General features: G+C 36.7%; 1 protein-coding gene across 1 annotated transcript in view; it reads right to left on the bottom strand.

Annotated features, from left to right (window-relative positions):
- The window catches only part of EPHA6 (EPH receptor A6), a 971,878-nt gene that overhangs the window by 161,839 nt on the left and 785,216 nt on the right, over positions 1 to 24,823 (bottom strand). The window contains exon 12 of the mRNA XM_068985421.1: positions 259 to 384. Within this exon, the coding sequence (XP_068841522.1) occupies positions 259 to 384 (126 nt within the window). The remainder of the gene's footprint in view (positions 1 to 258; positions 385 to 24,823) is intronic.

Below are 24,823 nucleotides of genomic sequence, written 5' to 3'. Positions count from 1 at the left end.
AAAATCTTCACATGAAGAAAGAGGCAGCACTACACTGAGATGCTCAGTTTACAGATCCTTCTTCCACTTCCTTTACGTTATTCTTGGAGCATTATGTATCACAAATGTGGTTTCTGCGTCTATTAATCAAAAAGCCACTTGCACTTCTGTTCAACAATATATTTCAGAAATATTTATTTCTGTATTATGGGTTTGTCAATTGTAAGCACAGTTCTACTGCTGTATCTGGTGGCAGAAAACTTCACCTGAAATACCTACCAGCAGGAATCCTGGGGGGCAAAGATCCTCCCCCTGGCGCTGGATGCGGGGCCTGGAGGCTATTTAAAAACCCTGCCCTCAGGAAGCTGGGGCAGAACGTTTCCACCCCAATGGCCGGGAAGGATCCTTTTAAGAGATAAAAATGGACATTAATCAAAAAATCTTCTTTGTGGAAAAGTTGTTGATCATTTAACTGGAACAAAACCTACAATCAACAAAGACATCAAATCTTACAAGGAAGTTATGTAATTACAAGGAATGGAATGCATTTTTATTCATAAATTTATGAAATAAACCTAGTTTTTTGAAAAGAAAGTTACTCGTATCTAGTTACAATTAAAGAGGGTTAGAAGCACCAGAATACTAAGATAAATTTCTAAACCTACATTTGACAAAGGGGATATAAATGTTATTGATGTTGCCTGTTTACAGAATTCACCTCCACATGCGATAGAGATATGCAGAAAATAGCCACAATAGGATCTGAGATGTGTGCTGCACTGTGAGGAGTGGTGCCTTACTTCAGCTGTACCAGTATGAAAGCCTAAAATTAAGAAGACTTCTATACTATACAATAATTATATACATCTTTGAAATAGTGGTAAGAAAAACAACATACACATTTCTTAATTTGCTTCATTCTTAATTTGCTTAATTAGGGACCAGACATAAGAGTTTGCAAAGGTAGAACCACATGCTTTTTCATTTTTAAGAATGCTATTGAGAAAGAAACAAGAAAAAGTAAACTACTTGGAAGTTTATTCATAAAATAATATAATGAATCACAGACGAAAAGAATGTCAGAGCTACAAAGGACTTCAGAGATCATCCAGTCAAAAACTCCATGTTTTACAGACCAAGAACTGAGGACTGGGGTGGGAAAGTGATATCACACAGCTGGTGGACTCCCAGGACAGTCTTTACACTAAAGATTAAAAATAAATAATGAGCCACTTCCTATTTGGAAGATCATGATCTCCTGATTGTGAATTAGAAACCTCTCACTTTGGAATAGTGGCATTACAATTTGGTGTCTCAAGGACCTAAAGGACACTAAAATCATTCAGAAGAAAGTATAATATAAATGCAATATTAATGCATTGGTAACTGATATGGTACATGTAAGTTTAAATCACAATAATACCCTAAAATCAAGGTACCCTGATGGTTGTAAGAAACACATCTCATTTGAGACCTCTGAAACCCTCATCAGGAACAGCAGTTTTCCTATGGATCTCTCCTTCCACAAGTTCAAATTTAGAAAGTGCCATATTTTTGAAAAGGACCTCCCAAGTGGCCCTAGTGGTAAAGAACCTGCCTGACAAAGACGGAGACATAAAATATGCGTGTTTGATCCCAGGGTCCGGAAGATCCCCTGGAGGAGGAAATGGCAACCCACTCCAGTACTCTTGCCTGGGAAATCCCATGGGCAGAGGGGCCTGGTGGGCTATAGTCCATGGGGTCACACAGTCAGACAAGACTGAATGGACTTAGGGCACACATTTTTGAAAAGACTTCACTCTGTTCTTTTATACAAACTTTACCCTTAAAATAAGTTAAAATTTTGATTTTTCTTCTAACTTTAACTAGGATTACAAGGATCTGGTATAGCACACTCTATATATCTTGCTACTGTGGAGGAAGTTGTTGCTAAAGAAAAAGCAGCATTTCTCAGATCTTTAGAGTTTGTTTGTTTGTTTGTTTTACAAAAGAACAAAGTTATAATGAAAGTTAATGGTTGAGGCCTATATATTGTGCATTGGATTAAAGAAAGCCTAGAGAGAGTATTATATACTGTGAATAAATTGGTTTTGTTGTGGATTCTATGGAGTTTTAGTAAAATGACCCAGCAGAGCTGGAGTCTCTTAACCATTAAAAGGTGTGGCAAAAGAGAACAAAATGGCAGAGGAGTAGGTGGACATGGAGTACATCTCTCTCCATGGATACATCAGGAATACACCTTCAGACACAGAAGTGCATGCAGAACACCAGTTAAGAGCGGACAGGATTACCTGACCAGTGGAAAAGAACATATAGAACCATGTAAATCTTGGTAGGATGAAGGAACTAGGGGGAAAAGCAGGAGCGTTAGTAAGACTGGACCTGCCCTTGGCGGGTGGGGGAACTAAAGCAGAAGTCCAATTCCCACATCCAGGCAATTGTCTGAGTCATAGGAGAAAACATTTAAGACTGAGAGTGAAACAGCTGATCTGTGGCAGCGTAAACGGAATGAGAATCAGACAGTCCTTGCCACAGCCATACATACTCAGGACAGGGACGCAGGTTCCCTGGAAGGTGCAGCAGCTGGGAGCTGGAGTTCAGGGATTGTGGAATAATCCCAGGGTGAGGGTTGCTGTTGACTGCAGAGAGATGGATCGAGGGCATGTGAGGGAGGTCATTGTGGTGGGAAATGCCTGTGGAGGAAAGCCAGGCAGCCATGGAAGCAAGGCAATACTGCTGAGTCACTGAAGGGGTGGAGCCATCACCATAGTCTTTCTCTCCCCCCACACCAGCATTGCTGGTTGAACAATAGAGAGGCTGGCCCATCAAACACCTGCCACACTGAACTACAGAATAGGACCCCATCCAAGGTGCCCCTTTAAGTGCCTGATGCGGTACTCTAAGAGTAGGACCCCAAACAGGGGGGCCCTTCTATGTGCCTGACACGCTGAACAACAGAGAAGGATCCCAGCAAGGTAGCCCTCTAACTGCCTGAAGGCAGAGCTACAGAGAAAGACTGGCCAAAGAGGCCTTCTAATCACCAGTTACAAGAGGCTAAAAAAAAAAAAAGGACTCTGATAGGGCCATAACTCCTGCCATGAAGGCAGCCCAAGTCCTTGTACACTTGTTGCCAACAGGGTCCCCACAAGCCAAGCAGCCACGTCGCCTTCATGCTCAACTCTCACTGAGGCAGAGCTGCCACAGACAAAAAATGTCTTGCATCTGTGCGCACAGGGTCACTTCTGTAGTGTCCGACTCTTTGCGACCCTGTAGACTGTGGCCTGCCAGGCTTCTCTGTCAGGGAGACAGGAGGGTTTTCTAGGTAAGAATACTGGAGTGTTTTGGCCAATACTGGTTGCCATACCTTTCTAAAGCACTATTTCCTGCTGCCCTAGCTGCTAACTCCCTTGAGTACCTGATGCTGCCAGAATCCCTGCGACCCAAGCAGCTGCACTGTCTCCACACCTGGCCTTCACAGGGTCTTCACAAGTCCTCCAGGGAAGTCTCAGGAGCAAACCCCAGTGGATGACCCATACGTAGAGGTGGAAATAAAACCACAATTGAAACCCATGGACAGTGTGGGTAAGGAAGAAGACCTAAAACCTTCCCACCAGCTGTACAAGCTGCAGATTAAATCCACACAACTAGGCAGACTCTGTGTCTATGGAATATATAAAAGGTCACTGAAAGCTCCCACAAAATAAAATGCACTAGTTTTGATAGCTGTGGACAATGGAGGCAAGAACACACAGGAATAGAACCAGGTTACAATCTGAGCTGCCCCCACAGCAGGTCCAGAGATCAACACCGTGTTGGAGTGCATCCGAGAGAGGTGAGGTGGACTGTGACTCCCAGAGAGGGAAAGGACTCTGACAGCAGTGACTCAAGAAAAACATTTATTATTCTTATGTTTTGACTTGTTCTGTAGATTCTTTAGGATTGTTTTTCCTTTTTGTTCCCCCTTTTTCCCCTCTGTTGTAGTTGTTGATTTTATTGGCACTGCTAAGTCGCTTCAGTCGTGTCCAACTCTGTGCGACCCCATAGATGGCAGCCCATCAGGCTCCCCCGTCCCTTTAATTCTCCGGGCAAGAACACTGGAGTGGGTTGCCATTTCCTTCTCCAACGCATGAAAGTGAAAAGTGAAAGTGAAGTCGCTCAGTTGTGTCCAACCCTCAGCGACCCCATGGACTGTAGCCTACCAGGCTCCTCTGTCCATGGCATTTTCTAGGCAAGAGTACTGGAGTGGGTGCCATCACCTTCTCTGTTATTGACACTATGAAATCTAATTAAGCTTTTGAGCTTTTTTTTTTTTCCTTGCTCAGTCACATTTTTTATTGTTATAAACCTCTGCCTCTGCGTTGGGCTTTTGCAGTTCTGTGGAGTTTTCCCTTTTTCTTTTCTTTTTAATTTTAATTTTTAAAATCTATTATTATTTTCTCTACATTTATTCCATTGTTTGCTTTTCCTACTATTCTTTTCCCCTTGTAGTTAATCTTTAATGTATATAAATATTCTTCATCTACCGCTATTTAATTTTGCATATCTATTCTTTCTTTTCTTTCCTTTCCTCTCAACATGATTGTTAGTTTTATTTTCATTGCTTTAATCCCCAGTTGGCACCTTGCTTTAATTTCATTTTCCAGTTTGTAATTTGGTTAGTGTTGTTCTGGTAGATATAATTTTTGTTTTTTTTTGTTCACCAGGTCAACCTATGGTACTTTATTTTTGTTGGGCTGTTTTTATTTTACTTATGGGTGTATACCTTTGTTTTTCTTCCTTTTTCTTTCTTCCTCCACTTTCTTTTTTTATAATTTTTTTATAATTTTAATTTTTAATGTTTTAAACCTATTAAACTTTTTCTACCTTTATTCCTTTGTTTGCCTTTCCTACTGTACTTTTCCCCTTGCAGTTAATCTTTAATGTATATAAGTCTTCTTCATCTACCTCTATTTAACTTTGCCTATTTATTCCTTCTTTCATTTCTTCCTTTCCTTTCCTCTCAACATATTTGTGAGTTTTGTTTTCACTGCTTTATTCCCCACTTGGCACCTTGCTTTAGTTTTTTTTTCCAGTTTGTGCTTTAGTTAGTTTTGTTCTTAACTGGTAAATATAATTTTTGATTTCCTTTGTTCACCTGGTCAATCTGTTATACTTTATTTTTGTTGGATTGTTTTGACTTTGCTCATGGGTGTATGTGTATATTCCATTATTTTAATTATTATTTGCCTGATTTTGTAACTACTATTTGTCTGGGGTTCATCTTTGGTTTCTTGTTTTTGGATATTTGTTTTAATCTCACTGAATGCCATAACAAACCACTTGTGGAATCTTCTTTCTTGACCAGTGTTCAAGTCCAGAGCCTCTGGAGTGGGAGCACTGACTCCAAGACCCGAGACTACCAGAGAACTAACCCTAGGGAATATCAAATAGTGAGAACTCACTGTAAGGAAACCACTTCAATACAAGACCTGGCATCACCCAACCACCAGTGGCACCCTGTACAGGATGCCTCATCTAAACAACAAACAAACAAATGAAATACAAACCCAATCATCAGCAGACAGGATTACCACTCACTCAGCCTTGCCCTTCAGAGGAAAAACAAAAACACAGCACAAATCTCACCCTATAGGAAGCTTACACAAACCACTGGGCCAAACTTAGGAAGGCAGAAACCAAAAGGAAGAAAGAATTCAATCTTCTTCAAGGAAAGAATTCAACTTTCCTTGAAGTCTGGGAAAAGGAGATCTCAAACACAATAAGTTTTAAAAAAAGACAAGGCAGAGAAATACTACACATAGGAAGGAACAAACTAGAAACACAGAAGTCCAAATAAATGAAGAGGAAATAGACAAACTACCCGAAAAAGGATTCAGAATAATGATAGTAAAGATGATCAAAACCTTGAAAACAAAATGGAGAAAATGCAAGAATCAATTAACAAAGACCGAGAAGAATTAAAGAGTAAACATTCAGAGATAAAACACAATTACTGAAATTAAAAATACTCTGGAAGTAATCAATAGCAGAATATCTATAGCAGAAGAACGAATCAGTGAGCTGGAAGATAAAATGGTGAAAATAATTTCTGAAGAACAGAATAAAGTAAAAAGAATGAAAAGAACTGATGATAGTCTCAGAGACCTCTGGGACAATATCAAATGCACCAAAATTCCATTTATAGGAGTTCCAGAAGAAGAAAGGAAAAAGAAAGGGCATGAGAAATTTTTTGAAAAGATTATAGTTGAAAATAGATGAAAGGAAATAGTCAATGAAGTCCATGAGGCACAAAGAGCCCCACACAGGATAAATCTAAAGAGAAATACACCAAGACACATACTAATCAAACTAACAAAGACTAAACACAAAGAAAGAATATTAAAAGCAGCAAGGGAGAAGCAACAAGTAACACACAAGGGAAATCCCATATGCTTAACAGCTGATCTTTCAGCAGAAACTCTGCAGGCAGAAGGGAATGGCAGAATATTTTTAAAGTATTGAAAGGAAAACCTACATTTCCTTTTGAAATGAAAGGGAAAGGAAAGGGAATCTACAACCAAGGTTACAATACTCAGCAAGGATCTCATTCAAAACTGATGGAAAAATAAAAAGCTTTTCAGAGTAGCAAAAGTTAAACGAATTCAGTACCACTAAACCAGCTTTCCAACAAATGTTAAAGGGACTTATATAGTCAAAAAATATAAGAGAAGAAAAAAGATCTGCAAAATCAACCCCAAACAATGAAGAAAATGGCAATAGGAACATATATATCAATAATTACTTTAAATGTAAATGGATTAAATGCTCCAACCAAAAGACCGAGACTGGCTGAATGGATAAAAAAACAATACCCATATATATGCTCTCTATAAGAAACCCACTTCTGACCCAAAGACACTTATAGACTGAAAGTGAGAGGATGGAAAAATATATTCCATACAATTGGGAAGCAAAAGAAAGCTGGAGTAGCAATCCTCATATCAGACAAAATAGATCTTAAAATAAAGATTACAGGAGATAAGGAAGGACACATTGTGATCAAGGGATCAATCCAAGAGAAGACATAACCATTGTAAATATCTATGCACCTAACATATGAACACCTCAATACATAAGACAAACACTAACAGACATAAAAGGAGAAATTGACAGTAACACAATAATAGTAGGAGACTTTAACACCCTACTCACACCAATGGACAGGTCATCAAAACAGAAAATTAGTATAAAACACAGTATTAAATGATACATTAGATAAGTCAGATTTCACTGATATCTTCAGGATATTCCATCCAAATGCAGAAGAATACACCTTCTTCTCAGGTGCACATGGAACATTCTTCAGGATAGACCACATCTTGGGTCACAAATCAAACCTCAGTAAATTTGAGAAAATTGAAATCATATCAAGCATTTTCTCCAACCACAATGCAATGATACTAGATATCAATTACAAGAAAAAAAAAAACTGTAAGAAACACAAACACATAGAGATTAAACAATACATTCCAAAATAACCAACAGGTTACTGATGAAATCAAAAGGGAAATCAAAAATTTCTCAAAACCTATGGGATGCAGCAAAAGCAGTTCTAAGCGGGAAGTTTATAGCAATATAATCCTACCTCAAGAAACAAGAAAAACAGCAAATAGACAACTTAACTTTATACCTAAAGCAACTGGAAAAAGAACAAAAAGCCCCCAAAATTAGTAGAAGGAAAGAAACCATAAAGATCCGAGCAGAAATAAATGAAAGAAACAATAGTAATGGAAAGCTGTTTCTTTTGTAATGAAACTGTAATGAAAGCTGGTTCTTTGAGAAGATAAAACTGACAAATCTTTAGCCAGACTCATCAAGAAGAAAAGAGAGAAGAATCAAATCAACAAAATTAGAAATGGAAAAGGAAAGGACAACAGACAATGCAGAAATACAAAGGATTATAAGAGAGTATTATGAACAATTATATGGCAATAAAATGGATAACCTGGAAGAACTGGACAGATTCTTAGAAAAGTTCAATCTTCCAAGACTGAACCAGGAGGAAATAGAAATTATGAACAACCCAATTACAAGCACTGAAATTGAAGCTGTGATATAAAAAAAAAGTCTCACAAAAAACAAAAGCCCAGGACCAGATGGCTTCACAGGAGAATTCTATCAAACATTTAGAGAAGAGCTAATGTTTATCCTTCTAAAACTCTTTCAAAAAATTGCAGAAGAATGAACACTTCCAAACTCATTTGATGAGGCTACCATCACCAAAACCAGACAAAGACAACACACAAAAAGAAAACTACAGGCCAATAACACTGATGAACATAGATGCAAAAATCCTCAACCAAATTTTAGCAAACAGAATTCAGCAACACATCAAAATGCTCACACACTATCATCAAGTTGGGTTTATTCCAGCGATACAAGGATTCTTCAATTTATGAAAATCAATCAATGTGATAGACCATATTAACAAATTGAAATATGAAAACCATATGATAATCTCAGAGGCAGAAAAAGCCTTTGACAAAATTTATCTCCCATTTATGATTTATAAGAAACTGATGACAGAAATCAAAGATGACATAAACAGATGGAGAGATATTCCATGTTCTTGAGTAGAAAGTATCAATATTGTGAAAATGACTATACTACCAAATGCAGTCTACAAATTCAGTGGGATCCCTATCAAGTTACCAATGACATTTTTCACAGAACTAGAACAAAAAATGTAACAATTCATATGGAAACACAAAAGACCCAGAGTAGCCAAAGCAGTCTTAAGAAAGAAGAATGGAGCTGGAGGAATCAAGCTTCCTGACACTAGATTATACTACAAAGCTACAGTCATTAAGACAGTATGGTACTGGCACAAAAACAGAAATATAGACCAATGGGACAAGATAGAAAGTTCAGAAATAAATCCATACACCTATGGGTACTTTATTTTTGACAAAGGAGGAAAGAATATACAATATACAGCCTCTTCAATAAATGGTGCTGGGAAAACTGGACAGCTACATGCAAAAGAATGAAATTAGAACACTTCCTAACACCGTACACAAAGATAAACTCAAAATGGATTAAAGACCTAGATGTAAGACCAGAAACTATAAAACTCTTAGAGAAAAACATAGGCAGAACACTTGATGACACAAATCAAAGCAATATCCTCTATGATCCACCTCCTGGAGTAATAGAAATAAAACCAAAAATAAACAAGTGGGACCTGACTAAACTTAAAAGCTTTTGCACAGCAAAGGAAACCATAAGCAAGGTGAAAAGACAACCCTCAGAATGGGAGAAAATAACAGCAAATAAAACAACTGACAAAGGATTAATTTCCAAAATATATTTCCAAGCCTCTCATACAACTCAATAACAGGAAAACAAAAAATCCAATCAAAAAGTGGGAAAAAGACCTAAACAGACATTTCTCCAAAGAAGACATACAGATGGCTAACAAACACTTGAAAAGATGCTCAATACCACTCATTATTAGAGAAATGCAAATCAAAACTACAATGAGATATCACCTCACACTGGTCAGAATGGCCATCATGAAAAAATCTACAAACAATAAATCCTGGAGAGGGTGTGGAGAAAAGGGAATGCTTTTGCACTGTTGTTGGGAATGTAAATTGACTCAGCCAGTATGGAAGATGGTATGGAGATTCCTTAGAAAACTAGGAATAAAACCACCATATGACCCAACAATCCCACTCTTAGGGGGAGGAGACCAAACCCTGAGGAAACCAAAATGAAAAAGACACGTTTATCTCACTGTTCATGACTGTACTATTTATAATAGCTAGAACATGGACACAATGTAGATTTCCATTGACAGATGACTGTATTGCATAACAAAGTTGTGGTACATATATACACAATGGAATATTACTCAGCCATAAAAAGGAACACATTTGATCCAGTTCCAATAAGGTGGATGAACCTAGAACCTGTTATACACAGTGAAATGAGTCAGAAAGAGAAAGATAAATATCATATTCTAATGCATATATACAGAATCTAGAAAAATGGTGCTGAAGAATTTATTTACAGGGCAGCAGTGGAGAAACAGACATAGAGAATAGACTTATGGACATGGGGAGAGGGGAGGAGAGGGTGAGATGTATGGAAAGAGTAATATGGAAACTTACATTACCATGTGTAAAATAGATAGCCAATGGGAATTTGCTGTATGGTTCAGGAAACCCAAACAGAGGCTCTCTATTAACCTAGAAGGGTGGGATGGGGAGGGAAATGGGAGGGGTGTTCAAAAGGGAGGGGATATATGTATACCTATAGCTTATTTATGTGGAGGTTTGAGAGAAAACAACAAAATTCTGTAAAGCAATTATCCTTCAACGAAAAAAAAAAAGGTGTGGCAAAAATGCTAATGTAAGCCATAAAGTGCTGTGAGGTAACCTTCCACAAACAATCAAATTAATTACTCTTTGTTCTTATATGAGATATTCATCATTGAGAATAAAGTAAACATGAGCCTGTGTGTGGTACTGCCAAAATAAGATATTTTCCACATTGCAATGTTTCATCACCATCTGAGAAAACATTTATTAACATACAGAGCTTCACTGAATACCAGGTGGAGATAATTATATCATACATTTATAAAGCTTTCTTATTTAAAGTTACAAAAGAAATGGTGATTTTACAACAGGGGAAATAATTACAAGAAATTCAGATTTTATCATATGCTGTAAAAAATAAAAATGATCCCATTTTATTTGATTATAGATTTATTGAAATCAAGGAACAATAAACCTGGTTCAATAATACTAGATCATTTTAAAAAAATCACCATGTACAGGAAAGTAAAAAGGACATAAAGGATATTATCTTAAAGAAAAATCTGAGGAAAAAAAGCATGTAGAGTGGTGACTCTAAATAATGTTAATCTGCTTCACATTTAGAGATTTTTATCTGAGTTTTCCTATTTATATTATCCAACACTATTCAAAACTTTTAACTTAGAAAAGATGTCCATTATATTAACTCCTTGAAAGAAACTAAATGCAAGTATTATTTTATTGCTTTGATTACACTGATTGCTACTTTTGTTGTTGTGACAGCCTGCCATCTTTAATAGCAGCTTTCATTTTCCTAAACTTGCTCCATCATTCATAATGGCTTTGTTATGTTTATTTACTGTGGTTTAAAAGATCTTTCATTTATTGTAGCATCTCTTCAGTAACTGTCATTTTTTTAAATATCTGAGACAATAAAACAGAAATGCTGGTGCACATGAATACATATTCCATTGAGATATCATATTATGCCACATTATTCACATTATGTGATGACACTGCCTTATAATTTTTCTTCTTAAGATCAGTCATGTCAATAGAGACTGCACAAAACACAACTCCATGTTTTCACAGTTCAGGAAAACTAAAGTTATCCTTGTTATAATTCCTTTATCACTTAATCCATAAGAAATTAAGTTCATGAACCTTTTAGAATTTGATATAAAATAATTTTAGTCTGATTTGCTCTATTTCGTAAGTTGCTGACCCTCTCTTTTTTTTAGATTAATGGTGGAATTTATTAATAAATTACATTGCAGCTCAATAATAAAAAAATCTATTATCTGTACCAGGAGAAATATAAATTTCTATAAGTATTCTGATTCTAGTCACTTTCAGTAGACTATTTGTTAATATAAATTAGATTTTTATGTGATGAGAATATTTCTCTCACCATTACAAGTTTGAAATGTAAAATGTGTCCTTTCACACATGCTTTTTTTTAATTGAAGGATAATTGCTTTACAGAATTTTGTTGTTTTCTGTCAAACTTTAACCTGAATCAGCCATAGGTATACATATATCCTTTTCCTTTTGAACTCCCCTCCCATCTCTCTCCCCATCCCACCCCTCTATGTTGATACAGAGCCCCTGTTTGAGTTTCTTAGCCATACAGCAAATTCTTGTTGGCTATCTGTTTTACATATGGTAATGTTAAGCTTCCATGTTACATCTTACCCTCTCTTCCCCTCTCTCCATGTCCACAATTTTATTCTCTATGTCTGTTTCTCACGTATGCTTTTCTAAATCTCAAATTATTGAGTTTCTAGTTTGTTAGTGATCTTGAGTTGGTGGGTTATGAAGAGATCAACATGTGACATTAGCATTATATTGTCTGTAATATAGAGTTAACAGTAACTGGGTGTTCTGTAGTTTTATTTGTTAAATCTGGTAACCCTAATCTAATATGATTTCAAACACTTATGGATATCGGATAACTAAGAGACATTTAACTACTGGTGTAAGGTATATGAACATAAGTCACTGGCTGCAGGGTTTTTTTCTACCTTTCATTAGTTCAGTAGTTCTCTGTGCATTTAGGGAGCCTTGCAAATTATGACTGGGGGAAGACATTACTGGTCTTTAGTGTGTGTGTGTGTGTGTTGCGGGGGGGGGGTGTCAGGATGCATGTTTACGGCATTACAGTAAGTGGAATACTCCTTGCCTAATGGGAATTCTCTCTCAAAATGCTGGTGGCACCCACTGAAAAACATTGTCTGAGAATAAAGAATCCTTAAAAAAAAAATGGTTGGTAATGAATAGGTCATATAATGTGGTCCAGAAACAGTGTGAAGAAGTTAAACCAGCTTATATTCTGACATTTGGCTTGATCAATTAATGAAGGACTGATCAGATCATCTGAGAGTAATCTGGCCTGTAGAGTAAGCAGCTTTCAAAGAATCATAATAAAATATATTTAGCACAAACTCAATGAAACAAATCCCATTTTAATTTGATATAGCAGCAATCTCTCTAACTTTGTTAGAAATTAGATATCATTAAGAATTTGTATAAAACATAACAAACTATGACCTTAAACTTTCTGTATTTCAATTTCATTTATGAAATGAAAATAACTCGACCTAATGGGACTGTTTGTAGGTTTAAATGAGAGTAAATTACCATAAGCATAAGACAACATTATTAGAAAGCCCTAATATTTTTTATATTATATATATATATTTTAAATTAGAGGATAATTACTTTACAATACAGTGATGGTTTTTGCCAAACATCAATATGAGTAGGCATTAGGTGTCCCACCCATTTAGTTTGTCACAGAGCACTGGATTTGGGTTCCCTGCTGTCATACTTCAAACTACCACTGGTTAGCTATTTAACATATAGTAATGTATATGTTTTAATGCTATTCTCTCATATCATCCCACCCTCTCCTTTCCCCCACTGAGTCCAAAATGTCTGTGTCTCCTTTGCTGCCCTGCAAGTAGGATCATCAATACTATCTTTCCAGATTCCATATATATGTGTTGATATATGATATTTGTCTTTCTCTTTCTGACTTACTTCACTCTGTATATCCAGCTCTAGGTTCATCCACCTCATTAGAACGGACTCAAATGTGTTCCTTTTTATAGGTGAGTAATATTCCAATGTGTATATGTACCACATATACACAACTTTCCTACCCATTCATCTGTTGATGGATATATAAGTTGCTTCTGTGTCCTAGTTATTGTAAATAGTTGCTGCAATGAACATTGGGGTACATGTATATTTTTCACTTCTATTTTCCTCAGGGTATTTGACCAGTAGTGGGATTGCTGGATTGTATGGTAGCTTTATTCCTAGTTTTTTAAGGAATCTCCATACCATTCTCCATAGTGGGTGAATCAATTTGCATTCCCACCAACAGTGTAAGAGGGTTCTCTTTTCTCCACACCCTCTCTAGCATTTATTATTTGTAGAATTTTTAAATGATGGCCATTCTGACTTGTGTGAGATGATATCTCATTGTATTTTTGATTTGCATTTCTCTAATAATGAGCAATGTTGAGCATCTTTTATTGTTCATTAGCCATCTTTTTTTTTGGAGAAATGTTTAGGTCTTCTGCCCACTTTTTGATTGGGTTGTTTGTTTTTTTCTGATATTGACCTTCATGAGCTACTTGTATATTTTGGAGATTAATTCCTCATCAGTTATTTAGTTTGCTATCAATTTCTCCCATTCTGAGGGTTGTCTTTTCACCCTGTTTATAGTTTCCTTCATTGTGCAAAAGCTTTTTAGTTTAATTAGGTTCCACTTGTTTATTTTGTCTTTATTTCCATTATCCAAGGAGGTGGGTCATAGAGGATCTTTCTGTGGTTTATGTCAGAGAGAAAACAAACTGCCTATGTTTTCCTTTGAGAGTTCTATAGTTTCTAGCCTTACATTTAGGTCTTTAATCCATTTTGAGTTTATTTTTGTATATGGTGTGGAGTTGTTCTAATTTCATTCTTTTACACATAGTTGACCAGTCTTCCCAGCACCACTTGTTGAAGAGACTGTCTTTTCTCCATTGTATATTTTTGCTTCCTTTGTCAAAGATAATGTGCCCATAGGTGTGTGGATTTATCTTTGGGTTTTCTATCTTGTTCCATTGACCTATATTTCTGTTTTTGTGCCAGTACCATACTATCTTGATGACTGTAGCTTTGTAGTATAACCTGAAGTCAGGAAGGTTGATTCCTCCAGTTCCATCCTTCTTTCTCAAGACTGCTTTGGCTAATCAGGGTCTTTTGAGTTTCCATACAAATTGTGAAATTATTTGTTCTAGCTCTGTGAAAAATACTGTTGGTAGTTTGATAGGGATTGCATTAAATCTACATATAACTTTGAGTAGTATATCATTTTCACCATATGGATTATTCCAATCCAAGAACATGGTATATCTTTCCATCTGTTTGTGTCATCTTTGATTTCATCAGAGTCTTATAGTTTTCTGCATTCAGGTCTTTTGTCTCTTTAAGTAAATTTTTTACTAAGTATTTTATTCTTCTTGTTGCAATGGTGAATGGGATCGTTTCCTTAATTTCTCTTTCTGATTTTTCATTGTTAGTGTATAGGAATGCAAAGGATTTCTGTGTATTAATTTAATATCCTGTGGACTTACCATATTCATTGATTGGCTCTAGTAATTTTCTAGTGGCATCTTTAGGGTTTTCTATGTGGAGAATAATGTCATCTGCAAACAGAGACAGTTTTACATCTTCTTTTCCAGTATGGATTCCTTTTATTTTTTTTTCTTCTCTGATTGCTGTGGCTAGGGCTTTGTAGTGGTGGGAGTGGGCACCCTTGTCTTGTTTCTGAGTTTAGAGGAAAAGTTTTAGTTTTTACCACTGAGGATAAAGTTGTGAGTTTGTCATATATGGCTTTTATTATGCTATGTTCCTTTTATGCCTACTTTCTGGAGAATTATTATCATAAATGGGTGCTGAGTTTAATACAACCCTAATGTTTTAAGAAATAAATCTCTTTAGGTGAGAAGCTGAACTTAAAATCAGACCTAAATTGATAAAGTCTGTTCTATTAATATAAAATGAATATTATTTCAAAATATTTTAACTTCATTCCTTTAAAAATATTCTGTGAGTGGTTTATAGTAAACCTAAAAATACAATAAACACAGTAAAACAATAGATATACATGAGATAAACAAATTAATATTCATATATTTGAGATTTGGGGTTCAAAAATGTTTCCTGATACAGGCAGACTAAAAATATGGAGAGCTAAGAATTGAATATGTATCTATTTAGAGTAGAGATTCTTTCTTCAACTTTAGGTGTCCAGTATAGAGTTCTATAACTGATACATCATAGCCTCTCCATAAGTGTGTGTTTTAGGTTAATGATGGTATCTCTGAGCTACAGTATGAATAATTTCAAAGTTCAATGACAACAAAGTCTGTTAAAACAAATGCTATGTCAAGGATTGTTTTTCTTGAGAAATGCCCACTTCTGAACTTTCAAAGATTCTCTGCCCCTTTCCCTGTCTGCTTGCTATCTATCCACGTATCTATCACCTGATTTCAGTTGTCCCTTCCTTGTCTGATTGTTTGTGTTTCCCTCCACTCCGTGTGTATCTCATGTATGTGTCTCTTCTGTTACAATAATTCACAGCATTACTCATGTACTCTTTCCCTGAGAGACGTAAAAGAAAATCACAAGATCATTAGGTTTGTTTGAGCGCAGGCTTTCTAGTTTTGATGGTGGAAGAAGATCAATACTCTTAACAGTTACGAAACCAGTGAGGAAGACCAGCAACAGTAAGAAGAGCCATTTTCATGTAAAGCACTGGAAGAATGTCTCTGTTACTTCACTGAGATTTTACTTGGGGTCTCTTTCATAACAGCATGCAGTTAAGAAAAAACTAAGCTGCTCTGTCTCATTTGGTACAGAAAATATTCCTCCCTTATTATAATGCTTGAGATGAGCCAGCTGGGAGCCTAGCTTGGTCTCTTCTAAGCTGATCAGAAGATGCACAGGGGAGGGTTTCAATAAATGCAAGTTGAATAAGTGGATATGTAAATGATGAATGAAAAGTGACAAACTGTTCCTTAGGCAAATATCTTGCTAAGATCTAAGGAAATAGTCTGCCTGCTCACTTGCTTCCTAGGCCAGTGGCAACTTTCTAATGACTAGCCAAGAGCTATTTTTAATTAGGCTTAGAATGTGGAAGGGAATCAGTCTGTTCATGAATAACTCATTCATTTATCCTTTTATCCATTTATGGACTTATTTATTTATTCAGTAAATATTTATTGAAGCACCTCTTTTTTAGCTGGCACTATGACACATTTCTAGTACAAGAAGAGGAAATCAAATAATTGTTGATATCACATTATTATTTTTCAGGAAATGATTCTATCTAAGCTAAGCCAAAGATCCAATTACAAATTTTTGCCCATTTCCTAAATTCTTATAAATGGAAATATGCCTATAATTAAATTAATATTTTCCTTTTAGCATAGCTAATGTCCATGCATATTCTTTAGTACCAAACACAACTAAAGAGCACGCAATAATTACTGCTTTGTTTTGGCTTCTTTTTTTTTTACCCTTCAGATCATTGCTATATGAGTTTTAAAGATTTTTATTATCCTATTGTTCGATAGGTCACAATAAAATTATTGAAGCAAAAAGAGCAGTTTCATGGCTAAATTTGTATAGGTTAATCTTCAGTTCTCTTAAAAAGAAATTTTCAGTTTTCACTTTTTTAAACTTTCAAGATATGTATGATAAAATTGTTGCTATAAATTAGTTTTTAAGACTATAGCATTAACAAGGAGAATTAAAATATTTTCAAGCTTATTGAGAATATTTATTGAAAAGTACATTTTAATTAATATGTAATACAGAAGTTCTTTGACTTTTTAAAAACAAATACTTAAAAGATACCTAGTTTCTTAATATGGAAAATTAACTTGGAGTAGAACTTCTCTAAACTTCCTTTAAGCTTAAAAGTCTGTTTGCTGCTGCTGCTGCTAAGTCGCTTCAGTCGTGTCCGACCCTGTGTGACCCCGTAGACGGCAGCCCACCAGGCTCCGCCGCCCCTGGGATTCTCCAGGCAAGAACACTGGAGTGGGTTGCCATTGCCTTCTCCAATGCATGAAAGTGAAAAGTGAAAGTGAAGTCGCTCAGTTGTGTCCGACTCTTAGCGACCCCATGGACTGCAGCCTACCAGGCTCCTCTGTCCATGAGATTTTCCAGGCAAGAGTACTGGAGTGGGTTGCCATTGCCTTCTCCAAAAGTCTGTTTACCTAATTTTTATTCCATTGCTACATTAAATTAATATTACATTTCCCCAAATATGGGTTACGTCCAGTGGTCTTACCTATATTTATATTCAGTAGGGCCTAGAATCTTAATTAACAAAACAGTGTCTAGGTAAATATACAATCTGCCAATACATCTATCAGGTTTAATAGTGAAAACGCCTAGGCTTGAGGCCAAACAGAACTTTGACTCAACCATTCACCATAAGTAACTAAAGGTAAGTAACTAAATCTTGGTTTAGTTACTTACCTTCTCTGATACTTAGTCTCTCCATTTTAAAATGGAGCTAATAGTAAATATCACTTATATTGGTTTATTGTGAATCATTTAGGAAGTGCCTATTAGTGGCCGATGGTAAGTGATAAATGAGGGACATATATTTCTTCTCTTTAATCCCTTAACTTGACCTACAATCTCATGTCTCCACACCTTAATGATATTTCCCTCTCCTGGAAGGCCTTCTGGCCCCTATGGAAACATGCCTTACATACCTGGTAAGATCTCACTATTCCTTCTTCAGTACCCCTGCATAATGTTAGCTACTATAATAAAGGTAGAATGCTATCATAGGGACAGTATTTATTTGTTTACAGTGTTATGATACCAAAATCAAATGACTTTAGGGAACAGTCAAGTTCAACATATATCATTGGTGACAAAGGCACTGAGTCCAGCTGCAGGGTGAAAGTTCTGGCTAAAGACAGTGAATTCAAATGTTTTAAAGAATGCTGTAGAAATCAAATAAAACACACCTCCAGGCTGACTTCAGCCTGTGAGCTGCCTGCTGGTCAGTGGATTACATGTTTGTCTTCCTCACCAGGTTGTGGTTCCCTCAGAATATGGATGAGTCAAGCATTCTCTCCTGTATGTCCATTCCAGAGCTTGTGCATGGCAGGAGCCCAATGTAATAGTTATTGAATAGAATTTAAATCATCTTAGACGAAGAGCTCAAAGCTTGAATTTATCTGGATGAATATAGAATTGGATTGATGTCAGAGCTTTTAAAACAATGCTGGGAAAGATTGAGAGCAAAAGGAGAAGAGGGTGACAGAGGATGAGATGGTTAGGTAGCATCGCTGACTCAATGGGCATAAATTTGAGCAAACTCCGGAGATGGTGAAGGACAGGGAAGCCTGGCATGCCACAGTCATTGGGGTCACAAAGAGTCGAACACATCTTAGCAAGTGAATGAAAAATACTCTAATAATATAAATATTGTCAAAACTGTGTAGAATTATTCAAGTTCAATGAGATTTATAACTGAGCACTTTAAATGCTTATGCAGAGCCAGTGTTTTGGAACCAGGACAGATTAAGATTCTACAATTCTTTTATCTAAGAAGTGGTGAAGGAGTGAACTGAAATTGAAGTGTGTCCTCCTGACTGAGTGCCTTTGTGGGCAGATACCTACCCACCCTTTTCTTTATTGGGCCAGACTTTTACACTATTCATTCTTTAAAAAATGCTTTTACACTTCAGGGGCCAAGGAGTCAGCTAAAGAGCTGTTAACAATGCTAAGAAGCATTTATCAGTGTGTATAAAAAGCTAGATCTGTTTAGCTCACAGCCAAAGTGTGCTGTGTATTTGATGCTTATGAACTATGGGTGTATGTCACATTACTAAAGGGAGGGTTGCACCTTTAGCACATCTGATAAAGAGGTCACAAGAAAGGCAGCATTTGCCTTTTTGTAATTTTCCAGGGCTGCCTACTGATCAGACTGGCCACTAGTTGCTAGTGTGTATCCTTCTAGTGTGTGTCAGGTACATCACACTGTTGCTTTCTCCAGTACAAAGTATGAGTTTAATTTCACTGCCAGGTACTGATGAAAACATCTTTGGCAATGTTATCTACAAAAAATGTGTTAATACATACCGGGCATTTCTCAGTTACGGCTGTGCTGCGTGCTTAGTCGCTCAGTTGTGTCTGACTCTTTGCAGTCCCATGGACTGCAGGCCTCCAGCCTCCTCCGTCCATGGGATTTTCCCGGCAAGAATACTGGAATGGGTTGCCACCTCCTTCCCCACAATTAAGGCTAAGATATTTAAATTCCTTTCAAAATTTTGTTGGCTTTTTCAGGTAAGAATCATACTCATTTTGCTAACTATATGGTGTGGAATAGATGCCAGGATGATTTTGGTTTATTAATTACCATTCTGAAAATTGGATTGGTCTTGGAATAATCAGGAAACACAATTAGTCTTGAAAATAACAGAGAAGCCAACAGAAAGCAAAACTGTTCAAGTCCCAAATGATTTTATGTCAATTCTGATATCACAAGGTATGACTGGGATGGCACCATAATGGGAATGGTGTTGGCAAAGACACATTCACTTTTCTAGGAAGGTACTTATTGCTTGAGGTAAACATGTGGGACTTCTGTCCATGTCACTGCCTGCAACCATACATGGAAGAAAGAAACACTTGGGAGAACACCTCCCTGGATCATTCCAGTTCAGGGCTTGTCACTCTTCAGCTTAAAAATTCTCAAAATCTCCTTACTGCTGAGCAAAAACCCAAGATAAAAGAATGGCTTCAAAATCCTTTACTTCTTAGTTCAAATACACTAGGATATCCACTGTTACTTTAATGTGTTGCTCACTGCTAGTACGAAGTGAGCAAGGCCCATTATGGCCTAATCCATTCTAAAGTGAAAGTGTTAGTCGCTCAGTCGTGATCTACCCTTTGAGATCCCACGGACTGTAACCTACCACGCTCCTCTGACCATGGAATTCTCCAGGCAAGAATACTTGACTGGGTTGCCATACCCTTTTCCAGGGAATCTTCCTAACCAAGGGAGTAAACCTGGGTCTCCTGCACTGCAGATTTGTTTATTGTCTGTGCTGTTCTACATGCCCTGCTTAAGTGCCACATCTTTTGAGAGAATTTCCCTTTTGTCACTGCAGGAATAATCTTGCTCTCATTGGTGCTCCCTCAGGAGGTAGCAAGGCTGTTAGCCACAGGGCACAAGTGTTGAAGTAGACGGATCCAGTGTCAAATCTCATGTGTCATAGCAGTCACTTCAACTCTTGAGGCTCAGCTCCCATTTAGGTAACATGTGGAAATAGTCAGTTATGAAGACAGTTGTACAAGGAAGCTTATTAAAAGCCTTGCACAAAGCAGACAGTCAAGGAAGACTTCCCTACCCACATTTCTTGGTTCTTTTCCTTCTCTCACATATAACACCATCACATTTTCCCCTTATAGTTTATGTATTTCTATTCATGACATGTCTTATACTAAATTTCTTAAAGAGTTTCTTATTTTTATATTTTCAACAGAACCTGGTACCTTATATTATATATAGGAGTCATTTGTGATGATAACTGATAAAAAAACAGGAACTCTTATTACAAAGCATATCTTCAACTTCCTTATTCATGACAATGTTCTTGTTGGCTTTGTTGCAACTGGTTTAGCAGGTGAGTCAAAATGTCATTAGAGTCATAAAAATGTGATGTGTAAAGCTACTCTCATTAGCTCCTATGTTCTTTACTGGCAGACACACAGATTGACATGGAATGTCTCTTAACAGCCAGATAAGGGGGTCTCCACATGTGTCCTACCATTCACTTCTTTCAGTTTTGCCTATATGGCCTCTCATTTATGACTGAAGGAGCAAAGAGAGTGAAGCTCTTGAGGGCAGAGCAATCTGAACTGTTTAGGTCCAAAAGAGTGAGGCATGGAGCTAGAGATGACATTCTCTGAAGGAACAGGCTGATTCTGCATCCATTCACCGGGAGCCCTTCTCTCTTAGAAACAAGTGAGCAAGTTCAACCACAGCCCGAACAAACTAGTAACTGTGTTGGGCTCTATTTTCAAAGGAGATCTTAAATGTGAAATGAGCTTGAAAAGAGTCAGGCATTATCCAGTTTTATGTATTTTTAAATTTTTACTGATGCTATTCCTTTTAAGTTTGATGCCTTTGAGGCCTATATTAACTTTCAGGTCTGATCTAACATTCATTCCTGATAATAAGGGAGAAAATGGAAATAGACTCAAAGAAGCCTAATTGTATTACTCTTAGGCCACATGAACAGCATATGTCGGGATTGACTGAAATAGCCTCTCTCTGCGTACCACTTTCACAACTGTTTACCATTTGGCTCTCCTTGGTAGGCCATTAGACTGAGTTCAAAATGAGGATCCAAGTACTTCTTGTTTGGTGAGAACTGTTGAAGGAGATTCATGGATTTTGTACAGAGAAGAAGTGAGAGAAAGAGAGCTGGCAGGTGTTGCTCAGTGTCAAAAACACCCCCATAAATGTATTCTTCAGAGCTAGTTCCAAGACAATTTCAGACTCTCATGTCATTAGATTACTGGTTCACTTAACATACATGCTTTTTATTACATTCTGGCTTGGATGTAAATTTGGGTAGCTTGCAAAAATATTCTGCTGCTGGTGGTGAATGATTATAGCTTCTTGGATACAGTGACAATGTGTGAGAAACTGCAGCTTCTAACACGATATATGTGGAGAGGAAAACATTTGGAAGCAGTCTGAGTGCATTTTATTTCTGCATTGGCTCTTTGGGCACCCAGCCACTATCAAAGCATTATTTAACAAATTATGGCACCACAAAAAAATATTTTATGCTCTGGATGTTAGTTTTCAAAAAGAGAACCAATAAATGTCTGGAGTTACTATCAAAGAGAAGAACAGGACCGAGTTAAAATTTAGAGAATGTTTTTATTTGCAAGCGGAAAAAGCTCACTGCTTTCAAAGTATTACATTTGATTTTACTGCTATTTAAATAAGCTCATTTTGTGTACATGTTGCTGCTTTAACACCAAAAGAAAAAGATGCTGTTTATTGATACTTTTAAGGGGCCAAGTCATTTTATTATACAGTGGTGAATATATAACCAAATTTTATAGTTTCAGAGTTTAGAGAACAATGATGCAGTTTGGTTTATATTTGATTTATAAAAATATTCAAAAAAACCAGCTCTCTCATTTACCCTTTGAATATTGGCACATGTGCTATTAAATGGGACAGATCATTATACAGTCTTATTGTTTGAGACTGTGGGTAAATATTGTGTCATATGAATCACCCTTTAGCATCAATAAAGTTGGGCCAGTGGAGAACTGGGGTGATAAAACTATTCCCTGGAAGAAAGCTGTTCACCCATGTGAGGCAAATTTAGTGTGCAGGATGAGGTAATTTACTAAATGGTACCCTGGTGCCCTAGAAGACTTAATTCACTGCAGTTGAATGAGCAGTTGGATCAGACTCAATCATTGAGCCTTACCCATTCATACTCAAAGGCATATAGATCTCACACTGAATGTTCTTTAATTGGGTGCATATAACTCCAGGGTAACCTGGGTATAGGGTTGGGAAAATAAAAATGTGTGGCCTAATTAGAAAGCCGCATTTAAACTTGCTTTTCAAATTACATTTCACAGCACTGAATGGCAGTGACCTAAGGAGATAAAGTATTTTCAGGGAAGGAAAAAGGAAGTGACAATATCATTTCTTAACTGTAATCACAACCTCTGAGTTTGGAGAGAGTCCCAGAAAGTTTGTATTTTAAGTATAGATTTAACTATAATCTAGCAAACTATTTATAGAAAAGAAGTGGTGGCAAAGATAAATACTGAATAGTGGAATAGGCTTGTCAAGAAATGCACAATGAAGAAGAGATAGATTTTGGAGTAAATGACATATATAGATCAAGGAAAAATGGTCGCATAAAGTTCTATATTTATGTGTGTCTGTATGTTTATGAAGGGCTTCCCTGGTGGTGCAGAGGTTAAAGCATCTGCCTGCAATGTGGGAGACCTGGGTTCAATCCCTGGGTTGGGAAGATCCCCTGGAGAAGGAAATGGCAACCCACTCCAGTACTCTTGCCTGGAGAATCCCATGGACGGAGGAGCTTGGTGGGCTACAGTCCACGGGTGGCAAAGAAGCATTGACTCATTAAACTTTTTCCACAATCTCACACAATAAACAAATGTAAAAGACTTTTCTGAACATTCAGTCTTGAATGAAACAACATATTTTTCTGAGATTTTTTTTCCTTTGATTTATAATATGTATCTTATGAAAAAACTTATAAATAATCTCCACTCTGTAACAATATCCACCTGAAACAACTTTGAAGACTAACATGCTTCCAGCACATGCCGGGTATCCCACAAAAGGGACAATTTCAACCCACAGTTGGTGATTAAGGAATGAATATCTCACATCTGTAGTCATTATCTGAGCTCCTGGTGACAAAGACTGACAGTAGCTTGTCAGTGTCTAGTCCCTTCTTAGTTTCAGGATCCTTGAGTTTGAGCTGGTATTTTCTGTACTTTATTATATAAATGAAATATTTTTTCATCTTCCTTATGCATCCAGATGAGGCTCTGTTAAGTTCTGATCATCGAGAGTAAGAGGAATTGTCCCTAAATGGAGGAAATATGACTGTGGTTACCCTTTCCTGCTTTTTGAAGCACTGAGTTTATGTAACCATCCTGGACAGTATGCTGAAGATGGCCACTCAAGGAAAGCACTGAGTCTTTGAGAATCATGAAGGCAATCCCAGTCACTGATGGCCTACCTGTCGATGTTGTATATGTGTGAAGAAATAATTTTTACTGTTTTGACCTACTATTATTTGGGATTTTATGTCACTCCCAATAGAATCTACCGATAAACTGATAATTTGTCCTCCTTTAGTGTGTTGGTCCCTTGATTCTGCATCAATATTCTGTGATGATTTTTCATCTGACATTTTCAACCTGAAACAAACGTCATTTTGCCTATTCTGGACTATTAGTCTATATGTCCTACCACTAGACTGTAATTTCTATGAGTCCAATATGATGTGAACTTGTTCACTGTATCCCTAGCACTAAAAACTGATGAATGACTGAATGGCTCTTTCTTATACTTTCCATCATTATTTAGATATAAACATTTTACTTTTGATGGATTCTGATTGATAAATGCAAATATCCCAAAGGTCATTTCTAATCTAATCTTAATGTAACAGTTTTACACATGAATGCATTTTATTTTCATTTTTAAGCAAGAAAACAAAGCAAAATAAAGATGGTATGCTTTGAGTTTAGAAAAACAAGTAGTCTTCTTGAATTGAATTCTTCTTTCACTTAAGTTCTATAACTTTGGGATCAACTTGAGGCAAAAAATGTTTCTGACCCACAGAATACAAACTTGTTAAGACTGATAAGTCAGAGTCTACTTAGACCATTCTGACAGAACACATTCCTCAAAGTTTGGGCTTTTACCTGAA

Source organism: Capricornis sumatraensis, chromosome 1, assembly GCF_032405125.1.
Source record: "Capricornis sumatraensis isolate serow.1 chromosome 1, serow.2, whole genome shotgun sequence".
NCBI lineage: Eukaryota > Metazoa > Chordata > Mammalia > Artiodactyla > Bovidae > Capricornis > Capricornis sumatraensis.
Note: the sequence above shows the minus strand (reverse complement) of the source record. Positions and strands in the feature narration are given on the sequence as shown.